The sequence below is a fragment of the Solanum dulcamara genome, chromosome 6, assembly GCF_947179165.1.
Source record: "Solanum dulcamara chromosome 6, daSolDulc1.2, whole genome shotgun sequence".
Classification (NCBI taxonomy): domain Eukaryota; kingdom Viridiplantae; phylum Streptophyta; class Magnoliopsida; order Solanales; family Solanaceae; genus Solanum; species Solanum dulcamara.
The window spans coordinates 31618387-31640672 of NC_077242.1; the positions used below are offsets into that span (position 1 = coordinate 31618387).

Genomic DNA, 22286 nt, shown 5'->3' on the forward strand with positions numbered 1-22286 from the left:
TATAGATAAGGAAATTTATGTCTTCAGGAGGATCTTTACTTTTTCTCACTGAGCCTGACCAGGGCTGTCAGGTTGATTAGGCTGGGAATGAGAAAATAGACAGGGTAGGAGAATCATTGAGGAAAATGAAAATTGAGCCCACTTTTAAGATGGAAAAGGTGGAGCATTCACCAAAGTTCTGTGTTGTTGAAACAGATTAGGGAACCAAATGAGGACGGAGAGTTAAGAGAGGAAGTGTTTTCTTCTCAAAAAAGAAAAGCGAAATGTTTGGTTCCATAAAATGGCCGAAGAGGGGGGAGGAAGGACTCAGAGCAAAAATATGGCAGTTCTCCTAGAAAGAGATGTTTCTACAATCTTATTATAAAAATGGTAAAGATGATGTCATATGCAAAACTGAGAGAATTGAAGCTGGTCAGTTACAACTGAAGAAGAGGACTTAGTCTGTTCTAATCAGGCATTAATAACATTACAGAAAATAGTCCATCCACAAAGGAATATTGATAAGGGGAAACAAAGTTGTAGGACTGAATCTAGCTAGCAAAAGCTCGAGGAGATTCACTGGCAGAAAAGACCTTCATGGAATTAGATGATGAGAGTTTTCAGAATTTGATGCTGCAGATTGACAAGAGTTGTTAAAGGACGGTAAAGAAAACAAGAATGGTAGGGATAATACTTTAGGCCAAGGACTGTTACTGTGTGGATGATTGGGTCTCTTTCAGGGTTTCAATTATTTTTACTAATTGTTTAGGTCTGTTGTAGTAGAAGAGGCCTAGATCTCCAGGTACTTCTATAGCCTTGATGCACACAACAGCCCATATGGGCAATAACCCTATACTCTCTCAATCAAATTACTTCAAAGAATGGTAGTTGAAAGATCCAGGATGGAAATCTAACCATGATAACAGGGATATTAAAGAACAGCAGGAAGATAGCTCATACCAAGGAAAGGAATTGAGCAACAGATTGGACCTCAACTAGGGCCTTTGTTTTAGCCGGAGTTGTATGGTCTATTGCAGCAGTAGAGACAAAATCTCCAGGTACACTTACAACCTTGATGCATACAGGCCTTCTATATCCTCTATTCCTCTTGTATATGGATGGCAATCCCGCAATGTAATCGATCAATTTCTTAAGAATGGGAGTTTGAACATTTGGAATGCAAATCTAATCATGATTAGGGAAATGTTAAAGGATAACTTAGATTAAGGAAAGGCATTGTGCAAAAGGTTGGCTCTTGTCGGATTCCTTTATTTTTGCTCGATTTGTTTTTTTTTTCTTTTTGGGTAACAGAAGAAATCCATTGTTTGCAACTAAGAAACACAATGTATTCTGTGTCTCACTCCTCTACCCTTCTACATTTAAATACCAGATTAGGTTAACTAATCAGGATTCGGACTTGTAACGTGCACCTACCACACATACCACATTGTACTAACTCTACTGTTGTAGCAAAAGCCCATGTGGGTTATTTTTGCAAAATGAATCTCCCCAATGGTTAGAAATAGACGAAAAAATATGATTTTCAATACTTTGCTTATGTACAACTACGAAGTACCAAGCATTCTAATTGGATAGATTAATATCAATGGATCCTTAATCAATCATTCATTGAATGATAAATAACTATGAGTGATGGGACAGGCAATTTAAATAACAGAAAATCAGAAGAAAATAGTACCGAGAATGACTGGAAAGGTGGAAACAAAACCAGATATAATTTGATCACTATGAACAAATCCAAACCAAAGTCGTGTGGGCTATGTTTCATTTAGGCGTGTAACAGCAATACAATAGGTATATATCTCCCAGTATTCTTAGAGCTTTGATGCAAACAGGTTTCCTATATCCTCTTTTTACAGTGATATAGTCGGTGTACTGTCTCTGTACATTTACCCATCAAATATACACACAAGCACAAGCAGCCCATGCACGACAATTTCTTTGATCCTGTTCATACTACTATTGTCAGAAATTTTAAAAAATTCATTCAAATCAAGAAATCACATTATGACGAGGTTCAATAGTTTCATTCATGTAGCATCCCGACTTGAGTTAAAATACTTACCCACCCCCACCCCCAAACAAACAAAAAAAAGATTGTTTAGGTACATCAACCAGTGACAGAATACCCCATATTCACACTTCCAGGCAGGCTTTTATACCAGAAAATGCTATTACTTCCCCATAATATTGTATGAAGGGTAGCTTTTGTATTGGAATAAAGCCCTGGGAGAAAAATATATATATATATGAATACATACACACGTACCAATTATACACATATATATGTACTGTACACACAAAAATATCTAAATATAAACACATACAAATATGTGTGCACATATACACACATGTATCAATATGGAATGAAACCACCTGATGTCCCTCTTCTTTTTATTGCTAATGAGCCTATGGCAAGAGCTAAGTTGCTCAGACTCAGGTGCAGGTGTCCGATACGAGTGCGGATCTAGAGGTCGGATCCTCTGTGATCTAAATTTTAAGATTCGGGGATACGGATCCATGTATGGATGCGGGTACGTGGATTTGGCCAAAAATAATTCAAATATCTAAAAATAGAGTTACAAAACCTAAATTATGAGATATGTGGAAAACTTGAGGAATTAATATTGATTAAGAGGAGAATCCTAGAAGGAAATAAGAGGAAAGGAAGTGAAATAGACATTAATATATACAAGGTATTTCATTTTCTTCAATTTCACCTTAGTTTTTGTTTTGATTACATCAATATCATTGAATCTATCCAAAATTTCTCCCTCGAATTTGGTCAAATATCCAAACCCAGTTCATTAGATCGGGTACGGATCCCACACTCACATGCACGTCATGTCGACACAAGTGCGACACCGAAAGTAAAGAGTCTGAGCAACTTAGTACAAGAGTATCTTTTACAAGATCTTAGTAGCATCGAAAACTTGGGGAGGTGGAGACCAATGAAATCAAAAGTGTGCCTAAGCGCAAAAGCGAGGCCCATAAGCACTTTGCTGCTCGGTGTGACCTCAAGCAAGGTGCATGTGTCAGAGGGCCATTTACAATTCCTTTTTTAAAATTATAAGTTAGTCTTCACACTTTTCTAGACCATATTTATAGCAAATAGCCAAAGAAATATGAAAAATTAAGAGAGAAAATTAGAACTCCCCAAAATATAAAAAAGAGAAGATGGATGGAAATATAAGAAAAGGACAAAATCAACTAATCCTGGGACAACTGCAGTGGAACAAGCTTTCATCACAAGTAGTTTCTTATCTTCTCTATTTCTTTCTCGCTTATCCTTTTTGTATGCCTCTCTCTTCTACTCGATTCTTTTTTTTCTTTTTATTCTCTATTTTTTATGAGAGATATAAATACAGAAATGTGTCATTCTTTTTTGGACTGACCAAAAAGGAAAGTTGGTCATATTAATTAGGACAGAGGAAGTAACAAATAACCAAGCACTCCAACTCTTGAGTAAGTGCCTATACCTATTTACATAAAAAAAAAACTCATTACTATCTTTGAGATGGATGTGTGGACTTACTAGAAGGGATAATATTAAGAACGAGATTATTCGAGAGAAGGTGAGAGTGGCCACTGTGGCAGACAAGATGAGAGAAGCGAGATGAGATGGTTTGGGCATGCGCAGAGGAGGTGTGTCGACATTCCAATTAGGAGGTGCGAGGGGTAGGGGTAGACCGAAAAAGTACTGGGCAGAGGTGATTAGACATGATATAGCGCAACTTCATATCACCGAGGACATGACCTTAAATAGAAAGCAGTGGAGGTTGCGTATTACGATAGAAGGCTAGCAGGGGAAAATATTGTATTGCGCTATGACAATTTAGGGTTGGTCTTAGGCCTAGACATGCCAGTTTAGTTGTGTTGTTGTTTCCCTCGGACTGTCATTTTTTTTGATATTGGTTTTGTTCTTGTTTTGTAGAATTTGCAGCGCTCTTTCTCGAGACAGGTACTTTTGAGCCGAGGATCTTTCGAAAACAGTCTCTCTATCTCCATGAGGTAGTGGTAAGGTCTACATACACTCTACCCTCCCCATACCCCACCTGTGGGATTTCACTGGGTATGTTGTTGTTTGTTTAGACCCTCCATTGCTATGATAAACAGAAAAGGGGATAAAGGATACCCTGCTAATTCCTGCTCCATTCTTCTAGCTTTCCTTTGAGAGCTTTGAGTTTACAAGCTAGAATGTAATCTGGTTCCTCCCAGTAAAGGAAAAGTCATTCCACCAAGTTACTAACTCTATCAACAAAACCTTTTGAGTTTAACCTCCAATTTTCAAACTTAAAATATGACTTAGATTGTTCCCAATGTCCACAGAAGAGAGCAATTGGAACATGATCTGAAATCACTCTCTATAAAGTAGATTGCTTCATATTGCTGAATTGGTTATTCCATTCTTTGGAAACCAATATCCTATCTATTCTAGAGGTAGTGGTATGATTGTCTCCTTTAAACCAAGTGTTAGTACTACCATCTAACTGTAAATCAATGAGCTCCATATCCTCTATACAGTCTGAAAATTCCCCCATAGCTGAATTTCTCTAGTGCAGCCCCCTTTTTCAGAGGGGAATCTACACATTAAAGTCACCACAAATAGCCCAAGGTCCCTCCATGAGACCTCCCATACCAGTGTTCTTTCCAATTTTCTGTTAGGAGCATAAACACCAGTATATGGCAGTCAAAATCACTTAACTGGGCCTTGAAATTACAAGATAATGTGTAAGCTCCAACTTGTAAGATCTTCCCTTTCCATACTCTAAAGTCCCAAAGTAAAATAACTCCACCTCTGGTTTCACTAGCTTCAAGACATGCATTTCTGATCCATCTCCCTGCCCAAATCTGCTTGATGATATCCTGCACAGTCCCCTCTAATTTTGTTTCTTGGAGGCAATCTATGTCTGCCTTCCAATCTTAAACCAAACTTTGCACAATTCTCTTCTTCCCCAAGTCATTTACCCCCTAACATTCCACGATATTAATTTGAGCTTCATGGGACAGATTAAAGACTCCCCTTCTCCTTAGATCTATCACCATTACTTTCGAATTTAACATCAAAGGTGATCAGATTCTTTAACTCTTGTGTGCCATTAAACCTGGCAGCAATTTCTAGACCAATATCTGATGCAAGATTCCGGACATAAATACGAATCAACCAACTGGTGCGACAACTTTTTCTTTGCTCCATGACCCTGAAAATCTACTCCAAACATCTTGTGTAGTTTGAGTAAATTTTGTTGAACCCACGTTGTTTCCTTCATCTCCTTATCAAGTAGAGATTCTTGGTGATGAACAAGAAGAGGTTCGACTTCTTGAACATCCCAGAGTTCCCCATTGTTGGGCATCCCCAACTGTGAATGCTGATTCCAAGATTTATCTAGTATTATCTCTCCCTGCTCCTCTTTCAGATTCTTTAGTGTTTGTTAAGCAAAAAGATTCTGTCTCCTTTCCCCCTTTAGATTCTTCAATTCGCAATGGGTCTCCAGTGATCGCCAGATTTTCTACTGTAGTTGTGATATCCTGCTGCATGAGCTGGTTCGAAGAATAGACTGCCATTGTTTCGTCTTGAATTACCTCATGGAAGTTATCATCAATAGGCTGGGTGTTGATCTGCGCATTTGCATGCAGATATAGTTGTTCTGATATAGAAAGATCTAAGACTTCAAGTGTTCTGTCCTTTCTATCTTCCATCCAGTAGCTGCCTTGGAAAACATTTAATATGACTTGACCAGCTAAATCAGGCCCAAATTTCTTTTTAATAGAGGCTGTAGGAATGCGCTCTTTTGCTAGGCCCAGCTCTGAAAGTTCACTTAAAAGTCCTATATGCTGGTCATGTGCCCCTCCAATTTTAAAAATGCCAGCTGTTAGCCAAGTACAGCTCACATGTTTACTGTCCATTAAATCCCTGGTATCAAGGGATTCTTGTACTTGGCTACTAAATGATCCCTTTTTTATCCAGCAGTCCATAGCTCCATCAGAAACCTCAGCAGCCACCTCTCCTTCTTCGCCGGCAAGTTCCCTGGTGGATTCCGATTGCACTTGGAATCTCGTGATACACTCTGTCCATATCGGAATATGATAAATGATCCCTTCTCGGACTATTACCACTTCTCTTGGTACATTCCTACCATCAATAGAAACCAAGATCCTTGCCCACTTCAAATGATTTTTTAGCTCCATCTCTTCCTCTGTGGCGACCCATCCCCCACAAGCTCCCCAATTTCTTGAAAAGCTTTCTTGGACCAAAGATGAAGAGGAACACCAACAACTTTGATCCAAGTAACCTTAACTGGAACCGAATTTGAAATACAACCAGCTATGGGATTCCACCATTCGAGGTTGAACTTTGATTTCTTCCAACTCCAATGACCTTCGAGAATCTTCTCAGCCATGAATCTATTTGGAAACTCAAAAAGAAATAAGTTTGCATACATCTCATATATATTCACCCCAAAAACAGATTTCCAGTTGGTTGTTGACCATCTCCTAATGTCAGCTAGGGTGGGTTTCTCTTCAATTTCCTTTCCGACATACCCAACTAAAGCATCTTTTGAGCAAACCATCCTCTTTAATATCGATGTTTCCCTTGGGTATCCTCACCTCAGCTTCTCTAAGATTCTTGGACTGCCATTTACTTTCTTTGTACTGACTTAACATATGGGTAGTTGGTTTTAGTTGCTCTGAGAAGAGCTGTCAAGTCCAACTTTGATAAAACATTTTAATGAAGCGCTCCATCTAAAAAACAATATCACACCAACCAACATTCAAAGCTGTTTCTGGGATAATAATGACTGTTCTCCTACCTCCATTCAATGATCATATGCTCATGTATCTACCATAATCATTAAATTTCCTCGTGCAAAAGTGCTCTGTATCATGGTCTGTGGTTTTCCATCTCCTAACTACTTTCTGTTGATCTTTGGAGGCCTCTCTCAGCACAAAACAAATCCATTCCATGATCTTGTTGCTTATGGATGATCTTCTCATCATGGTACGACTTCTTTCCACCCATTCATACCAGATAGCACTATAAGATGTCCACCTAGTGATGTCAAAAGACTTAAAACCAGCATTGAAATAAATCCTATTCTCCCCCACTTTTGTGCAGGTCTAATCGGATCTGAAAGGAAGAAAGGTTGGTAGCTATCACAGAAGGTGGTAACTGAGGGTGGGTTAACAACGAAAGGATTTAATTTCCGGCTGGAACCACAGGAAAAGGTGTTCTGCACCCCTACGTAGGAGAGAGAAAATCTTGGGAAGAGTCCCTGAGAGCATTTTACTGCTAGTTGTATGTTTGTTCCGGTGATCATTAGTTAAGTATTAAAATTATTTGAATTCAATCCATGATTCTTCCATGTTAAGCACTTGAGCTAGTTATTGGAGCAACGTGCATCTATATTTACATTACACTTATGATTAAGATAGGTTAACCTAACTAAAGTTATAGTTATAGCTTAAATAAGAGAGTAGGATAAATGCAAAATAAGAGGAGAAAAAAAAGAACACAGAGGAATAAAAATTGGACTACCCCAAACATATTTGAGTACAAAATTAAGAACTTTATAAAATTTTAAATACGCCTGAACTAAAATAATTCCATTTACAAAAAACTAAATGATTAATGAGCTGTAAGCCATTTAAGATGGATAAAGTAAGATAATGTTATGAACACCCGTTCGTCATTAATCATTAAAGCCAGAGTCAAATAAACTAATAGATCATGCTTTTATAATACTTTTTTTCAAAAGCACAAATTCATTCATAAGTTCACAGATATTCTTTAAACAAAAGAAACAGAATTAAACAGAAGTAGTAAACCATGGGTGCAGTTAACCACATGCAATCTGAAATGAATTCCTAGAGAAAGCCTTTTAGTGCTATTAAAAGATAAACAAGATCATTTAGTCACTCGAACCTAAAGAATAGTTTCTAGAGGAACAACATTAAACAGATTTTAACTCTCATTACCAGTCAAGCATATCTCATCATCATCTAAAATTGAACTTCCAATTTATACCACCCCTTCTGCCCATATGCAATCCCTTGATCCACCCGAAACGTTCAGCTTTCGTCAACATTCTACTAAAATTCTCATAACCAAGACAAACAAGTATGGGAAAGAGGATCCCCCTACCATAACCCTCTTAAAGATTTAATGAAACCATTTATAAGCACATAAAATCTCACTGCGGGTATGCAAAATTTCATCCATTTCAGCCATTTTTCACCAAATTTCATCCGCCTCATGGTGTCTATGAGGCAAGGCCAGTTTACACCATCATACACTTTTTTAAGGTCCAGCTAGCAAAGTCCCCTAGCCTGTTATTCCTCACCAAGTATTCCACACATTCATTCACAACCATAAGCATCAACAATTTGTCTTCCTCCTATAAATGCATTCTGATTATCAGAAATTAGTTTTCCTATCACTGGATAGTCTTTCTGGCAACAGCTTAGCAATAATTTTATAGACACTTCCCAAGAGACTGATTGGCAACAATACTCTCTACATATGTTGTGGTTGCCCTGCCAAATAAAATCTCTTTTAATTTATCCAACCTCTTCTCCACTTTAACAGGAAGAGAAAACAGAGACATCACATATGTAGAAAGTGAATCTAGAACACTATTAATCAGTACTAGTCTATCCCCCAAGGATAGATATTGGCTTTTCCATCTTGCCAACTTCCTCTCACTTCTTTCAACCACCCATTGCCAGATATATATCTAGACTTATTTTTGCTCCCAGTAGTAGCACCAAGTAAATAGTAGGAAGAGTTCCCACCTAGCAACCCAACACACCAGCTAGAGCTTCCATATTTTGACTTCATTCTCTGGGAAGACACAACTCTTATTCCAATTTTATCATGAAGGCAAAACACTGCCTCGAAATCAGTCAGAATGTCTTAAAAGTTTTAAGTTGCTCACCTGTAGCGTTACACAACACAAGAGTGGCATCTTCTTCAGGGCCGATCTCTTGTATCGGAGCAAACAAATTCAATGATTTTCTATATTCTATTTAGAGGGTGTTTGGATTGGCTTATTTTAACGGTTTTTGGCTTTTAAGCTCTTGTTCTATTTTTTGTGGTATTTGGGAAAGATAAAAAATGCTTTTAAGCACTTACTTTTAGGCCAAATAAGTAAAAAAAAAAGAGCTAAAGCTAAAAGTTGGCTGACAACTTATGGCTTTTAGCTTTTAGCTTATAAGCTATTTTAAAAATCCAATCCAAACACCCTCTAATTTCTTTTTTCTTTAATGTTGATGGGAGACATTGAATCACCTTGCCTAAATCCTCCTTGGGAAGGAAAAAGAAACCCACGGGAGACCCACTGACTAAAACAGAGTCTCTAACAGAACTAACCCAGCAATAAATCCAGTATTTCCACTTCCTACCAAACCACCTCTGACTTAGAATTTTAAGTAGGACGTTCCAATTTATATGATCGTAGGGCTTCTCAATGTCCAGTTTGCATAAAATCCCCGGCTTACTTCCCTTCTTCCTAGTATCCACACATTCATCAGCAATGAGCATTGCATCTGTAATTTGTCTGTGTTCTTGATTTTTTGATTGTAGGTATTACTGGAATTTGTCTGTTTTTATGAAAGCCATCTGTGAACTATCCACCAGCTTGTTTACTACCAACTTGAATATCTCTGTCAAGACTTTTAAAAAAATCTTGTGACAGCCTCCAATGAGTCTAACTGAAATTCTTTAACATTACTGTCCCTGGTTGCATAGGAATTAGGACAATATATATAGAGTAGTTTTTTCTGAAGCTCTCATATCTGTAGAATAAATCTACAACATTCATGACCTTCATTCTGATAATGTGCTAACGGGATTGAGAAAACCCTATAGTGTACCTGTAAGGACCTGGTGTGTGTGTGTATATATAAAGTCTTGGTAGAGCCTAATAGATATCAATACAAATGGTCCCTTCAAAAATTCTTCTATTTCTTTCTCTCTTAGTTCATATTAACCTGAAAGTAGAAAATAAAAGGCATTCCAGCATCAATCTGTGTGACTGCCAACTTATCATTTTTTCCCTCGGTTTTAGGAACCCAGATCACAGTGCAGCAGAGAGTGATCAACATCCTCCCCCACCTTTTATATAAGCAACAATAGCTTATTATTACAGATCTCAGCCTTCTCAAATTATCTTGCTGTCAAGATAGCATCCCACACTGCTCATTGCACAAGAAATGCTCGTTTAGTGCTCTAGTACTCCACATTGATTTCCATTAAGGTTGAATCGTATACATTGGATAATTGGAAATATTTTTGAAGGCATATCTAGAAATATTCTTAGCCTTAAATTAAGATCTTTTTGTCAGATTTTTAATGCAACCTGGTCTTAGTACATGATCTAGATTAGGGGTGGCAAATAAGCGGGTTGAGTCTTGCCTCCAGAGTCTTGTGGGACAAGAAGGTACCACCAAAACTTAAAACCTCATGTCCAGAAGCTAGTTATAGAAATGAGGATGTTGAGATGGATATGAGCATACTAGGAGGAATAAGATTTTGAATGAAGATATTCTAGACAAAGTGAGAGTGGTCTCAGTGGTGGATAAGATGAAGGAAGCGGAGCTGAAATGATTTGGACATGTGAGGAAGAGAAGTGTAGATGTCCCAGATAGGAAGTGTGAGAAGTTGGCAATGATGGGTGTAAATACAGGTAGAGGTAAGTTGAAGAGGTATTGGGGAGGTGATTGCACAACATATGACATATCTTTAACCTTACCGATAAGGTGACCTTAGAAGGGTTGGGAGGTTGCAAATTCGGGTAGAAGGTTAAATGGTAGTTGAACGAGCATTTGTTTTCTTGCTAGATAGGCTGGGTGATCTTGTCTGTACCTGCTTTCTTACCGGTAGTATTAGCACTATTCTCGTAGTTTTGTGTTCTTAGTTTTCTATTACCACCGGTGTTTCTGGTAGTTCATTTATCACATTATTTTGTTGTTGTTATTGTTCCATTTTTTGAATGGTGTATACTGCTTGCTATTTCGCATTCACAAGTTATTGTTACTGCTTTCGTTTTCGTATTCCCTTTTTTTCTTCAAACTGCTTTACTCAAGCCGAGGGTCTTTGAGAGTCGGCCTTTCTATCTTTACGAGGTAGGGGTAAGGTTTGTGTATACACCACCCTCCCTAAACTCCACTTGTGAGATTACACTGGATACGTGTTGTTGCATTTCCAGACATTTATAGACTAAATTTGCTGCCTAGGTACTGTTTGGCCACCAACAGAGAATGAAGGTTGGAATTTCAATGGGGAAGGCTTGATGAATATTTGGCTACACTAGAACTTTTTCAAGGTCTGGACAATAACAACCGTCACAAGCTAATTTGGAAGAATCATAATAAGGGGAACTTCACAGCAAAGCCATGTTAGTTCCAGTTCAATTCTGGTGGGCAGCAAAGGGATCTTTGTCCATGGAAGCAAACCTGAAAAACAAATGCACCTCACAAAGTGGCTTCTTTCACTTGGTTGGCAGTGCGAGAGGTTTGTTTAATCCAAGAAAACCTCCAAAAAGTAGGATTCCCCTTGTGCCCTAGATTGTTATCGATGTGGAGACAAGACGGAGAGTATCAATCATTTATTTTTTGCTTTGTTTACGGACCACCTAGGGCAATTCTTTCTGAATATGGTGAGACTAAAATGGAGCATGTCAGGGTGTACTTATGAGCTACTGAATGTTGGAGCATCAGAGGCAACAATTCCAATTAAAGGAAATGGTGGAAAACTACTCCGGCTTATGGCGGACAGTGTGGGAATGAAACGATAAGTGTTTTGAAGATCAAGGAGACTCTATTCAGAAAATCAAGATGAACTGTTTACTTTTGTTTCATTTTTGGTGTAAACACAGTAACTGCCCCTGCTCTACTGGATTTGGTTTAAAACCCCTACCATACTCTGATGGTTCAAACCCCTAAACAATTAAAAAGGTAGTACGGTAGAAAGAAATAGACGAATCTTCCTACAGATCCGGATAAAATCTAAGTTTCACAGACTCGGGAGTGGGCGTCCGATACGGGTGTGGATCTAGAGGTCGGATCCTTCATGATCAAAATTTAAAGATTCGGGGGTATGGGTACATGTATGGATATGGGTGCAGAGATTCAGCTAAAAATAATTCAGATATCTAATAATAGAGCTGTAAAAAGTATGCCTAAATTATGGTGGACTATTTGGAAGGAAAGAATGCACGAATTTTTAGAGCAAGTTTGAAACTGTAATTATTATTAAGTACTGATGCATATTCTTTTCTTTTTTGGGTATAACATGACTATTGCAAACAATATAGAGGCCATGATAGACTTCATGAGTCATTACACATTCAACAGTGATGTTGACCGGTAAATATCATTAAAGCGCTTTCTAGTTGCTGACTTCTTAGTACAAATATCTTTTAATGATAAAAAAAACATATGCCTAAAGTATATTTCAACCTACCTTTGGTTTTGATTTCAGAAATCATTGTATCTATCTCAAATTTCTCAACTGATTTTGGTCAAAGTACCCAAAATCATTTTACCTGATCCAAAATGTATCCCGCACTCACGTGGTGTCGTCACGAGTGCAACACCAAAAGTGAAGAGTCTGAGCAACTTACGATAAAATCATAAGACTAAATGGTTTTAATAAATTGTAACTTTTTATCACAACCGCGTGCATATATGTTATAAATCCTTCAACCCAATGAGCAAAATGCAACAAAAGAAAAGCAAGGAAAATCCATGGACCAATCCCGTGATCACAACCCCATAGGAACTATGAGATCACCCCCCAAAGGACAACTTCAGCATGCAGGGGTCACGGACTGACCATAGAACCCTGTGGAACGCATTAGTTGTCCTCTCTCAGGATTAATTTGACCTAACTCTAACAATTAGAATCTAAAGAATAATATTAACGAAGGAAGCAATAAATAAGAACACTATAATTGGGAAAATTAATTTAGAGAAAAGCTAAGCATAGTCCAAGTTATTAGCTTCATATGTAACAACTTTGACCTAACTCTAACATTAGCTCCAAGCATGCCACTTAACAATTTAAATGGTCTAAATATACCCCTAGGCAATTAAAAAGGTCCAAACACACCCTGAATGTCGCTTCCGGCGTTAGTGCGTGGGACATATTTGCACCCTTTTTATTGTTCAGGGGTATACTACTATACTTGAACCATAAGATAACGGTAGGGGTATTCTGTTGGTATGTTGTAAATATTTTGTCAGCACCTCCTTGTTGACATTTGCCATTTCTCAAAAAACATCCCTAATCCCAATTTAGTAGGGGCACGCCGAATGAATTCTCTTCTACCTATTAAAGTCTAGATGATTATTAAATTTTCTAATCTTTGAATCTGTTAAGCTTATCTTATCTGAAAAATTAAAATGTCATCAATTTTTTATATTTGTTCCATCTAGATAATCCTTAAATTACGATAGGCTAGGGATCATTGAGAATCTTCACCTTGAAAGATAGCTCAGTATTGTGTACATAGATAACAATAGCAAGGAGAGAAACGAGGAAAAACAAAATGTTGATAAAATGTACAAGATGACAAACCTGTTCAAGTGTATGTTGAGCCAGATCGGTTGTTGATATCATCACTCCGGCAGCAAAAGAACCCAGCTCAAGACTCAATCCCAGTTTATCACTACACTGAGATGCAATAGTACATTTAATCCACAAGTAGGCCATTTCTAAGAGATAGTAAGAGGTTAAAAAGTTGAGAGAAACATCCATTTCTATTAAGAGATATGAAAAGGAGACGAACCCAAGCAACAAGCAAGCAGAAAGCCACAGATGCAAGTTGATACATTTCATTATTCTGCAAAAAGTTCAGTAAATCACAGTCAAATAGAAACAGCTGTGACATAAAGGATGTTTTTATCCAATAGATTCAGAGTTACCTGTGAAGATAGGCCTATCATTAGCCTAAGAAACCAAGGTACACAGGTGCGACATAATACTGACAAAATGGTCAAGAATGTGACCAGAACAACCAATCTGTAATGAAAGGAATAGTAGCAGTCAGGGACAAGATTGACATTTAAACTGCTTAATCCAGTCAATAGCATACAAGAATAAAAAGAAGATCAGGAAATGTGCCCCCCTTTTCTTAATTTATTTATGTATTTATTTATTTGGGGGAGGGGGGATAGAGGTTAAAGTGAAGTTGGAGTTTGTTGTGCTGCAGTGAAACTAATAAACAGAACTGGACTTTAGATTTATGGAAAGGAAAGACGGAATGTGCCCTGTAATGCATATTTGTGTGTATGAGATATATGTCCCAACTACTTGGAGAGACATGCCACCCTGAACCAGAATGACTCACCAGTTGATTTCTATTGGTTTTGCACAAATCCATAAGGTCAGTAAAGTAGTTGGTCTAAGCTAGTGTGTTTTCACACTTACAGTGAAACTAATAAACAGAACTGAACTTTAGATTTATGGAAAGGAAAGACGGAATGTGCCCTGTAATACATATGTTGTGTGTATGAGATATATGTCCTAAGTGCTTAGAGAGAGATGCCACACTGAACCAGCATGACACATCAGCTGATTTCAATTGGTTTCGCACAAATCCAAAAGGTCAGTAAAGTAGTATGGTTTCGCACAAATCCAAAAGGTCAGTAAAGTAGTAGTTGGTCTAAGCTAGTGTGTTTTCACACTTAAGATGTCAAACTAATACGAAGCAGTGCAGTGCACCTCTCAGCTTTGGACCGTCTTTTTAAACATCTAGGGACTTAACTGGTCAATGCCAAAGTCTACATTGGAACTACTTCAATGAAGGCTCAGAAATGGTTTGGGAAAAGCTTCAGTTAAGGTCTGGAACTTAGCCTCAGCTGCAATTTGGCAGTCTAATTGGAAGGAAGGAAATGCAAGAATTTGTTTGAGCAAAAAGAATCTATAATTACAATGAAGTAAATATGCATCTCTTTATTTCTTTTTGGTGCAACATGGATTTAGTTAAAGATGTGGAAACTATGATTTTTTGAGCTTATTATACAACCTGTGATTCAGCTATACTGAAAGACTATGATTTTTTAACATATTATACAAGTTGCAATGCAGATATATGATACAGACCTCCCAGCATATTTGTTGCTGGAAATAAATAAATCTACCTTTTACTGATAAAAAAGAAAGTGTCAAAAAAGGTAAAAGTTTAAGATCAACTTGAAAGCAATTTGCTTGGCATCATAATTTCCAGATAAACCACCCTCTATATCATAATCTCACCCCCAAGAAAAGACAAAATTCAAACAGCATTTGGCATTATGGAGACACAAAAAAAATATTTAATGCATTGTAACAACATAGTTGTTTCACATAGATTTGAGTCTATATTCCAAATTCAAAAATCATTCAATAATCACTGCTTACAATTTCGCCATGGAAAACATTCCTTGAAGTGCACCAGAAGTACCGCCTAGAATAGGAAGCAGAGCAAATAGCAAACCAACCGTGCAATCCTGGAAGCCACAGACAACTCAAAAGTATAATCGGGGAAGGACTCTTGAGAAGAAGATAAGATAATTCTGATGAATAGAATTTCTTTTTTGGTATAACATATCCATGTGAAAGATAGCGCAGAACCAATATTTTGTCAAAGACATAGCTATATTCACAAAAGAGAAGGACAGCTGGGACAGACCTGCAGAATAAGAGTTCCAATGGTGACTTGCCCATAGAGGGTGTTAACACTATTTCTTTCCATCAAAAATTTCAACACCTGTTATTCATAAAAAGATCTTCAATACATTTATAAGAAGCTTTGCTAATTAAAGCATAATGTGCATTTACAACATTTCAGTCCATAACATCCAATTAGGGGAGATTCAACATTCAAAATGCATTCCCTTCCTCTGTTTTCCAATTTTCCCTGTAGTAATTAGCAAGTTATGACAGCAAATGTGTCGTGAGAGAAAATCTGTAGCAGTTCAGCGAATCCCGAAACAATTTTGCAGTTACTCTATCAAATTTCTTGGTTCTTTACAACATCAAATCATATCTCTTAGCAGCTAAGTTCAGCACAAAACTGATACAGGCAGAAACAAAATGTCTATGCATCATGCATTTTATGATAATATGCAAATTGAAGTGAAAACCACTCGGCATTTTAGTATAATATACTTTCTTCTATCAGTACCTCTATCTACAATACACCACTTTTCAGATTATTCAGAAAACCTTTCCTATAATGGCGAGGTTACTTCCTGTCTTCCAGCACTCAATAAAGGTCCTAACATTTTGTAAAAGTAACTGATATAGGGTATTGAACCCAAATAGAAAGTGATTCATGCATGCTTGGTAGACATTTTTATTCTCCTTTCCTTACTTATACCTTTGTAAATTTAAATATCAACTGAATTTTTTTCCATTTCCTCTAGGAACAGGAAACTTCCATTATTTGGGAGAGCTATTCTCAGTTCTCACCCCTGACATGAAATTGAATAAAAGCTCATGACAAAATACTTGATGGTACAATGAATTAAATTGGAAAGATAAATTCAAAAACGACATCAACTTGCCACTGCTGTCGAAGACATTGATAAGAAAACGCCGACAAAAACACCTTCACATGCTTCCCCACCGCATAACTGCAAGTATAATTGGTTCATGCTTATGAGTGAGTTGAATGAACTATATAATAGAGATGCGCAATTTTGCAAACTTGGAGTTGCAAACATTTAGACCAATATTTCATAAATGCAAATTCTCAGAGAGCTGAACCACATGACGAAACAGTAGTTCCAAAAAAAGGTGATAATAGAAATTGCATACCGAGGCTGTTATACCAGACAAACACATGAAGAGAAATATTTGGAGTAACCCTCCTAGCACAGCAACAGCTCGAACAATGCGAAGCTGCAGTTACAAATTAAAAATGCATTTCTACTTTCACTCGAGATAAAGTACACAATTGTCTTAATTTAGAAAATCAAAAGCAAACCTTCGCCGTGGAGAACTCCAAACCCAATGCAAATAGAAGAAAAATAACGCCAAACTGAGCAACTGTTTCCACCTGAATGATGTAACCACTGGAAATTAGGAAACAGGAACATAGAAAACCTAAGTAGAATCAGACAGTCACCATGTCTCAAATTCTAGCGACTTTGTAGGATTGTTTTGCATTACCTACTTTTCCTTCCCTAGTTGTGAGAAAACTAGCACTACCACAAGATATGTAATTATCTAATGACCTAACCCCAATCAGATTCTCTAGAAGTAGACACCATGTGCACCGTCAGAAGCTAGGATTCTGGCTAGCCAGTAACTTGACGCGTTGGCGCATGAGGTACTTTACAGCATCTCCATGGCAGGCTCTTCTGAGGTGGTTGCTTGTCTCTTCCAACTCTACCCATAGGGATTTTGTAGGATAGCAATCGGTGGAACAGTGTTTTATCGGTGTTACAGTTGACTTCTCTACCTTTCTTCACCGTTTCGTCCATTTCCTTGTCTTGTGTGTTACTAGTCGACCTTTTTTGCAGAATCTCTCTTCAATCTAACCATGTCTTTTAGATTTGATTTTTTTTTACGACCGTGGTATCCGAAGCAGCTTTCGCGCAGCTCAACTAATTCCACAAGATAACTGTCACCTCCTACCAGCCACAGTACTATGTATCTCTGTCCACCAAGGCTAGGACAGATCGGAAGAATCACTTAGTGTTTTTGTCTCCACTGAGTTTTGAATCTGAGACCTCAGAGTTCTCAACCACTTCATTGAGCACTAGGCCACACCTATGGGAGCTAGATTTGATGTTTTTGGGCAGGCATAAAGCTTATATTTCTAATTCCCATGCTTTTTGTTCAAAAAAAAAATCAAGTCACATGACTACTTCATAACCATTAATGGGAAGTTCATACTATTTAGCTCAAGCATCCTTGGTTGAGTTGCAGTGCAAAGGTCAAGGTATCCGCGATCACTTAACTAAAAAGGCTCGAGCAAGTTGGGAGAAGGCTTGCATTCAATTATGTAATATCATGTGGCAGACTATAGAATCCTAGTGAATGTGTGTGTTTCGTCCCAGACATGTGATTCATCTGGGAAAAAGGCTCGTTCTTTATACACTAATGACATATCTCACTTTTATGATGTGATTACTCAAATGACTAAATTAAGGAGTTGAATATAGACGTTTGTTCGTGACAGGTACAGGCAATCAGGAAGGAATTTGAGAAGTTGAGAAGGGAGGCCAACTTCTAAGGTGATGCCATCCCTAATATTTGAAGAATAAATGAACTAGACAATTTAAATATACATTCACTAGTCATGGAGGTCCTTCGCAAGGGAAAGAGTTGGTGTCTCTTAAAATAGTTCAAACATAAAGCATATGGGGTTGACTCTAATGGGTTATCCATGACCTTATATCGAAGGTGTTGGGGAGTTGTTAAACCTCCATCAATTTGAAAGCATAGAAAAATCTTCAATGCCTCAGGCATTGCCTGCATCTCTAGAGAAGGCACATAAGCTACGTGGAAGTTTCTACTATATTGTTGTTCAGTTGCTCACTATGGTCATGGGCAAGCAGACAACAACCACACAGCTAAAAGTTACACAAGGAGGCAGAATATTAATGCAAGAAAGATTGCAAATGGGTGTTTCTTCAATGTCTATGAAAACACTTGATCATGCCAATGGGAAGTGCTGGCATTTGCTGATTATAGTAGTACTAGTTTTTGTTGATTGATAACATCTTGGTTACTTAATGAATAAAAAGTATTTTACATGATAACACTATCTATGTAAGTTACTTTAATGAATCAGAAAAACAACATACCTGCACCATTTCGCTGACAAAGTTAAAACCCCCAGGTCCAATAACAGATCCTGCTAGCAAATATCCTGTGAAAACCTGAAAGATATTAACAGGATAGGACTTACTTGTTTCTGGCAGGTAATGCATAAATTAAAATGTGTAAAAGCAGCCAAGTAAATATTTTCAGCATCTAAGTTAGCACAAGTGCAGAAGAAAAGGAAAGAGGCTGTCTAATTAGCAGTAGAAACATGCAAAGGATGAGTTATCACACCGGTTGTCCAGCACAAGCAAAGGCAATCCCACCGCAAGTTGCAGAAACAATGACAACAACGAGATCTGATATTAATCTGCCCATTGATTTAGGATAAAATCAGATCACTTAATAATATAGCTCCTCTTAACATAATAGTCTTCCTTTTTCACTTAGTTCAAAATGACCAGAAAAGGACAAAGTTATAGCTAACCTTAAGTCTAGCTGCAGCACTGGAAACTTCGACTTGCGATTAGACATGATAAAGACATTATCCTGATGGAGGAGCAGGAGGGAAGCTACCAGTTAGTAAATCGTGGTCAGGAATCCATAATCATCTCTCAATACTACCAATGCTCCTGTGCAGCCTATTACAAGACCCAATTCATTCTAGATGCAATAGATACCTTTCGATCTATCAAGGTAGGTGTATCTTCAGCTCCATTGTCATTCTCCAAGTGGAAAACATCATGCAACTGGAATGACCTAATATAAACCAGTAATCCCAACAATTTTCAGTCTTTTCAGTTTCAATAACATGGAGACCATTGAAAGTAGCATAGCATGTACCAAATATTAGATTAAACTTACTTTTCCTCCTTTGTCTCATTCTTCTTGGGCTTGACCCTTGCAACAGTTTCCAAAACTGCCTGAGAAATGAAACATTTCATGAAATGTTTATTTGCACTAAATATTTCTTCCGTTCACTTTTACTTGTCCACTATTCTAAAAATACATTTTCACTTTTACTTGTCACTTTTAACGTATCAAGAAAAGACAATTATTATTTTTCCTATTTTACCCTCAACATTAATTATGTATTCCCCAAATCATTTCCAGAACCTAATATCAATTAATATGTGTAATATGGGTATTGTGGTAAAATGCTCATATTAATCATGGTTCCTTAAGGGGCGTGCAAAATTCAAGGTGGACAAGTAACAGTGAACGGAGGCAGTACATCGGATTTGGAATCAGGTCACAATTATTTCCAAACGTGTTGCAGAACCATCTAGAAAGCAATTGATATTAATACAGTTTGCTTCCTTAACTCAATTAGTAGGACCCCTAGAGTCCACTCCTTCCCACACTACGAGTGAAAGGAAAAAGAAAGACCGCCATTAAAGCAGCCCAAGCAAGACTTACTATATCCATATGAATTATGTCCCCTATCTCAATAAATATAAAGGAATTGTTCCATAATTCCTCACTAATAATAGTAGAATCAGTGGCGCAGAGTCAAACAGAGTGACAATGGGAAGACGCATCCTAAGATTCTTCTCCGACATTTGTTATTTAAATTGCAAGCTCCATGGTAAGCAAAAAATAGAGCCTTAATCTAAGGAATAATCATCATTTAAAACAATCTACTAGCTCAATAACTCAATAAAACATCCAAGTTACTAATTTTGAGAATCTTTTGTTACCATAGCACTCATGTTAATTTGTATCTACCCCTCAGGAATAAGAACAACCAATAAACTCCAATATCAAAATTCTTATTTCATAAATTGATAAACAACATAATAGCACTTCATTCTATTTACTTTCCAAAGACAGTCAATGTTTTATTAGCTATTCTTGTCAATTGCAGATTTGCATCTCTCTCCTTGTCATCTGTTATTGAAAATGGAAATATTAATATCAAAAGAGAAACAAGCTATATCTTATCATCAGGACTTTCACATAACCAGACAGTAAATATCACAATACCATTTAGCTCAGAAAAGCAAGCTACTTCATTGTCATCAAAATTGTGCTGTGCTAACTTGAACTACAAGTATCACTGCTATCACGCATCACAACTTGGTTTATCGGAGTACAGGGATTAAGTTTCAGTCCAAATATGAGCAGAACAGCCACTGGACATCACATCGTAGCACCAACCTTTTATCTCCTTCGAGTAAGAGAAGCTCAACCAGTTGTTAATAAAAGATTCTTCGACTCATAACAGTAGCTAATTGACCCAAGAGAGCAAAACAAGACTTGCAGGAAAAGAACAACCATCAGTACTAGAAGATGTTCCAAATGGCAGAGCCGAAAACTCATTCTTGAATAATAGTTCTTTAAATAGTTCCCTTATATAGCTAAACTCTAGTGAATGAACATATAAATAAAACCCTCGAACAAGCCAATAAAGCTACAGATCAGCAATCAGACTATAAATATCCTATCCAAGTGCAATTTCAAGGAACAGATAATAGAAGAAGTGAAGAACTATCGCAATACTTTCTGCTAACTAAGACTTCAGTAGTATCTTGAAGTTTACAAGTAATTCGCCACATTATTTTCACTGTTTGTCTATTTCAGAGAACTCAAGGAACTAGGGACAAACCTCTTGCTCCGCCACACTATTGTTGAAGCTTCTGTGATCAGTTACTGAAATGAAAAATAAATACAATCAGAACCTTCTTCATCACTAGCATTAGAGGTAAGTAAGTATATCAAGTTACTATTAGCATATCAGATAATAAGCAAGCAAATCAAGAAACAGAAAATCTTGCAGCATATATGTAACAACCGGTACAAGTAGCAAGACTGTCAGTCCAGGAAGTAATTCTACTCAAATTGTTTCCTAAAGAGAACCTATTATCAAGATTTACTTGATGAGTAGTGGGAATTAGCTACTCTAAAAACATGCAATTTTAGCCCGGCATTGCATATTTTGTTCGATTCAAGAAAAACGAAGTCATATTGAACTAACCATCTGCCTTGTCGTCAGTCTCGTTAAACTCCTTTTCGAGAGCTTGATCGATCATGTTAGCGAATGTAGATCTAGACGAGTTGAACTCAGAAGCATTTAGGACATCGTTTACATCTTCAGGCTTCACATCAGCATCAGCATCAGAGAGGAGGCATTGTAAGGAGAAAGAGAGAATGAGGAGAACGAAGAGCACTCGCAATCGCATTTGCATTTTGTTGGAGAGAGAAAACTCTGATGAGGGTTTTAGAGAGAGAAGGATATAATTTTGTAAGTGAAGAAAAGGAAAAGGGATTGCTGAGTGGCAACAGATTGAAGTTAACTAACCGTCCTCGAATCCATGAGAGAAAAAGCAATGCCTCGGGCCCCGGGCCCCGGGCCCCGGGAGAAGAGTGAAAGTACAAAAAACTCCTCCTGCATATTCGCTTCTTCTCATTTCCGTCAGCTGTTTCCACACGCCAAATCTCCACATTCTGTTTCGCGGGTGGCTCAACAGTATTAAAAGAAAGCTATATGCCTTGGGCCTGAAACTTGTGGGGTTCCTTTTTTTTTAAC

The 22286-nt window shown here is 37.5% G+C and overlaps 1 protein-coding gene across 2 annotated transcripts in view; it reads right to left on the minus strand.

The window, feature by feature from the left end:
• LOC129893417 (K(+) efflux antiporter 4-like) overlaps positions 1 to 22076 on the minus strand; it is a 28072-nt gene extending 5996 nt beyond the window's left edge. Inside the window, exons 1-15 of one of the 2 annotated variants that reach the window (XM_055968944.1) lie at positions 21735 to 22076; positions 21366 to 21409; positions 19622 to 19680; positions 19438 to 19516; positions 19245 to 19306; positions 19052 to 19127; positions 18802 to 18876; positions 16974 to 17045; positions 16805 to 16888; positions 16552 to 16620; positions 15675 to 15752; positions 15404 to 15492; positions 13927 to 14023; positions 13791 to 13844; positions 13580 to 13675 (exon numbers count right to left, since the gene is read on the minus strand). In XM_055968944.1, the coding sequence (XP_055824919.1) occupies positions 13580 to 13675; positions 13791 to 13844; positions 13927 to 14023; positions 15404 to 15492; positions 15675 to 15752; positions 16552 to 16620; positions 16805 to 16888; positions 16974 to 17045; positions 18802 to 18876; positions 19052 to 19127; positions 19245 to 19306; positions 19438 to 19516; positions 19622 to 19680; positions 21366 to 21409; positions 21735 to 21945 (1245 nt within the window). In that variant the 5' untranslated portion in view covers positions 21946 to 22076. The remainder of the gene's footprint in view (positions 1 to 13579; positions 13676 to 13790; positions 13845 to 13926; positions 14024 to 15403; positions 15493 to 15674; positions 15753 to 16551; positions 16621 to 16804; positions 16889 to 16973; positions 17046 to 18801; positions 18877 to 19051; positions 19128 to 19244; positions 19307 to 19437; positions 19517 to 19621; positions 19681 to 21365; positions 21410 to 21734) is intronic. The other variant, XM_055968943.1, reaches the window with a different exon arrangement.
• Positions 22077 to 22286: the final 210 nt, after the last annotated feature.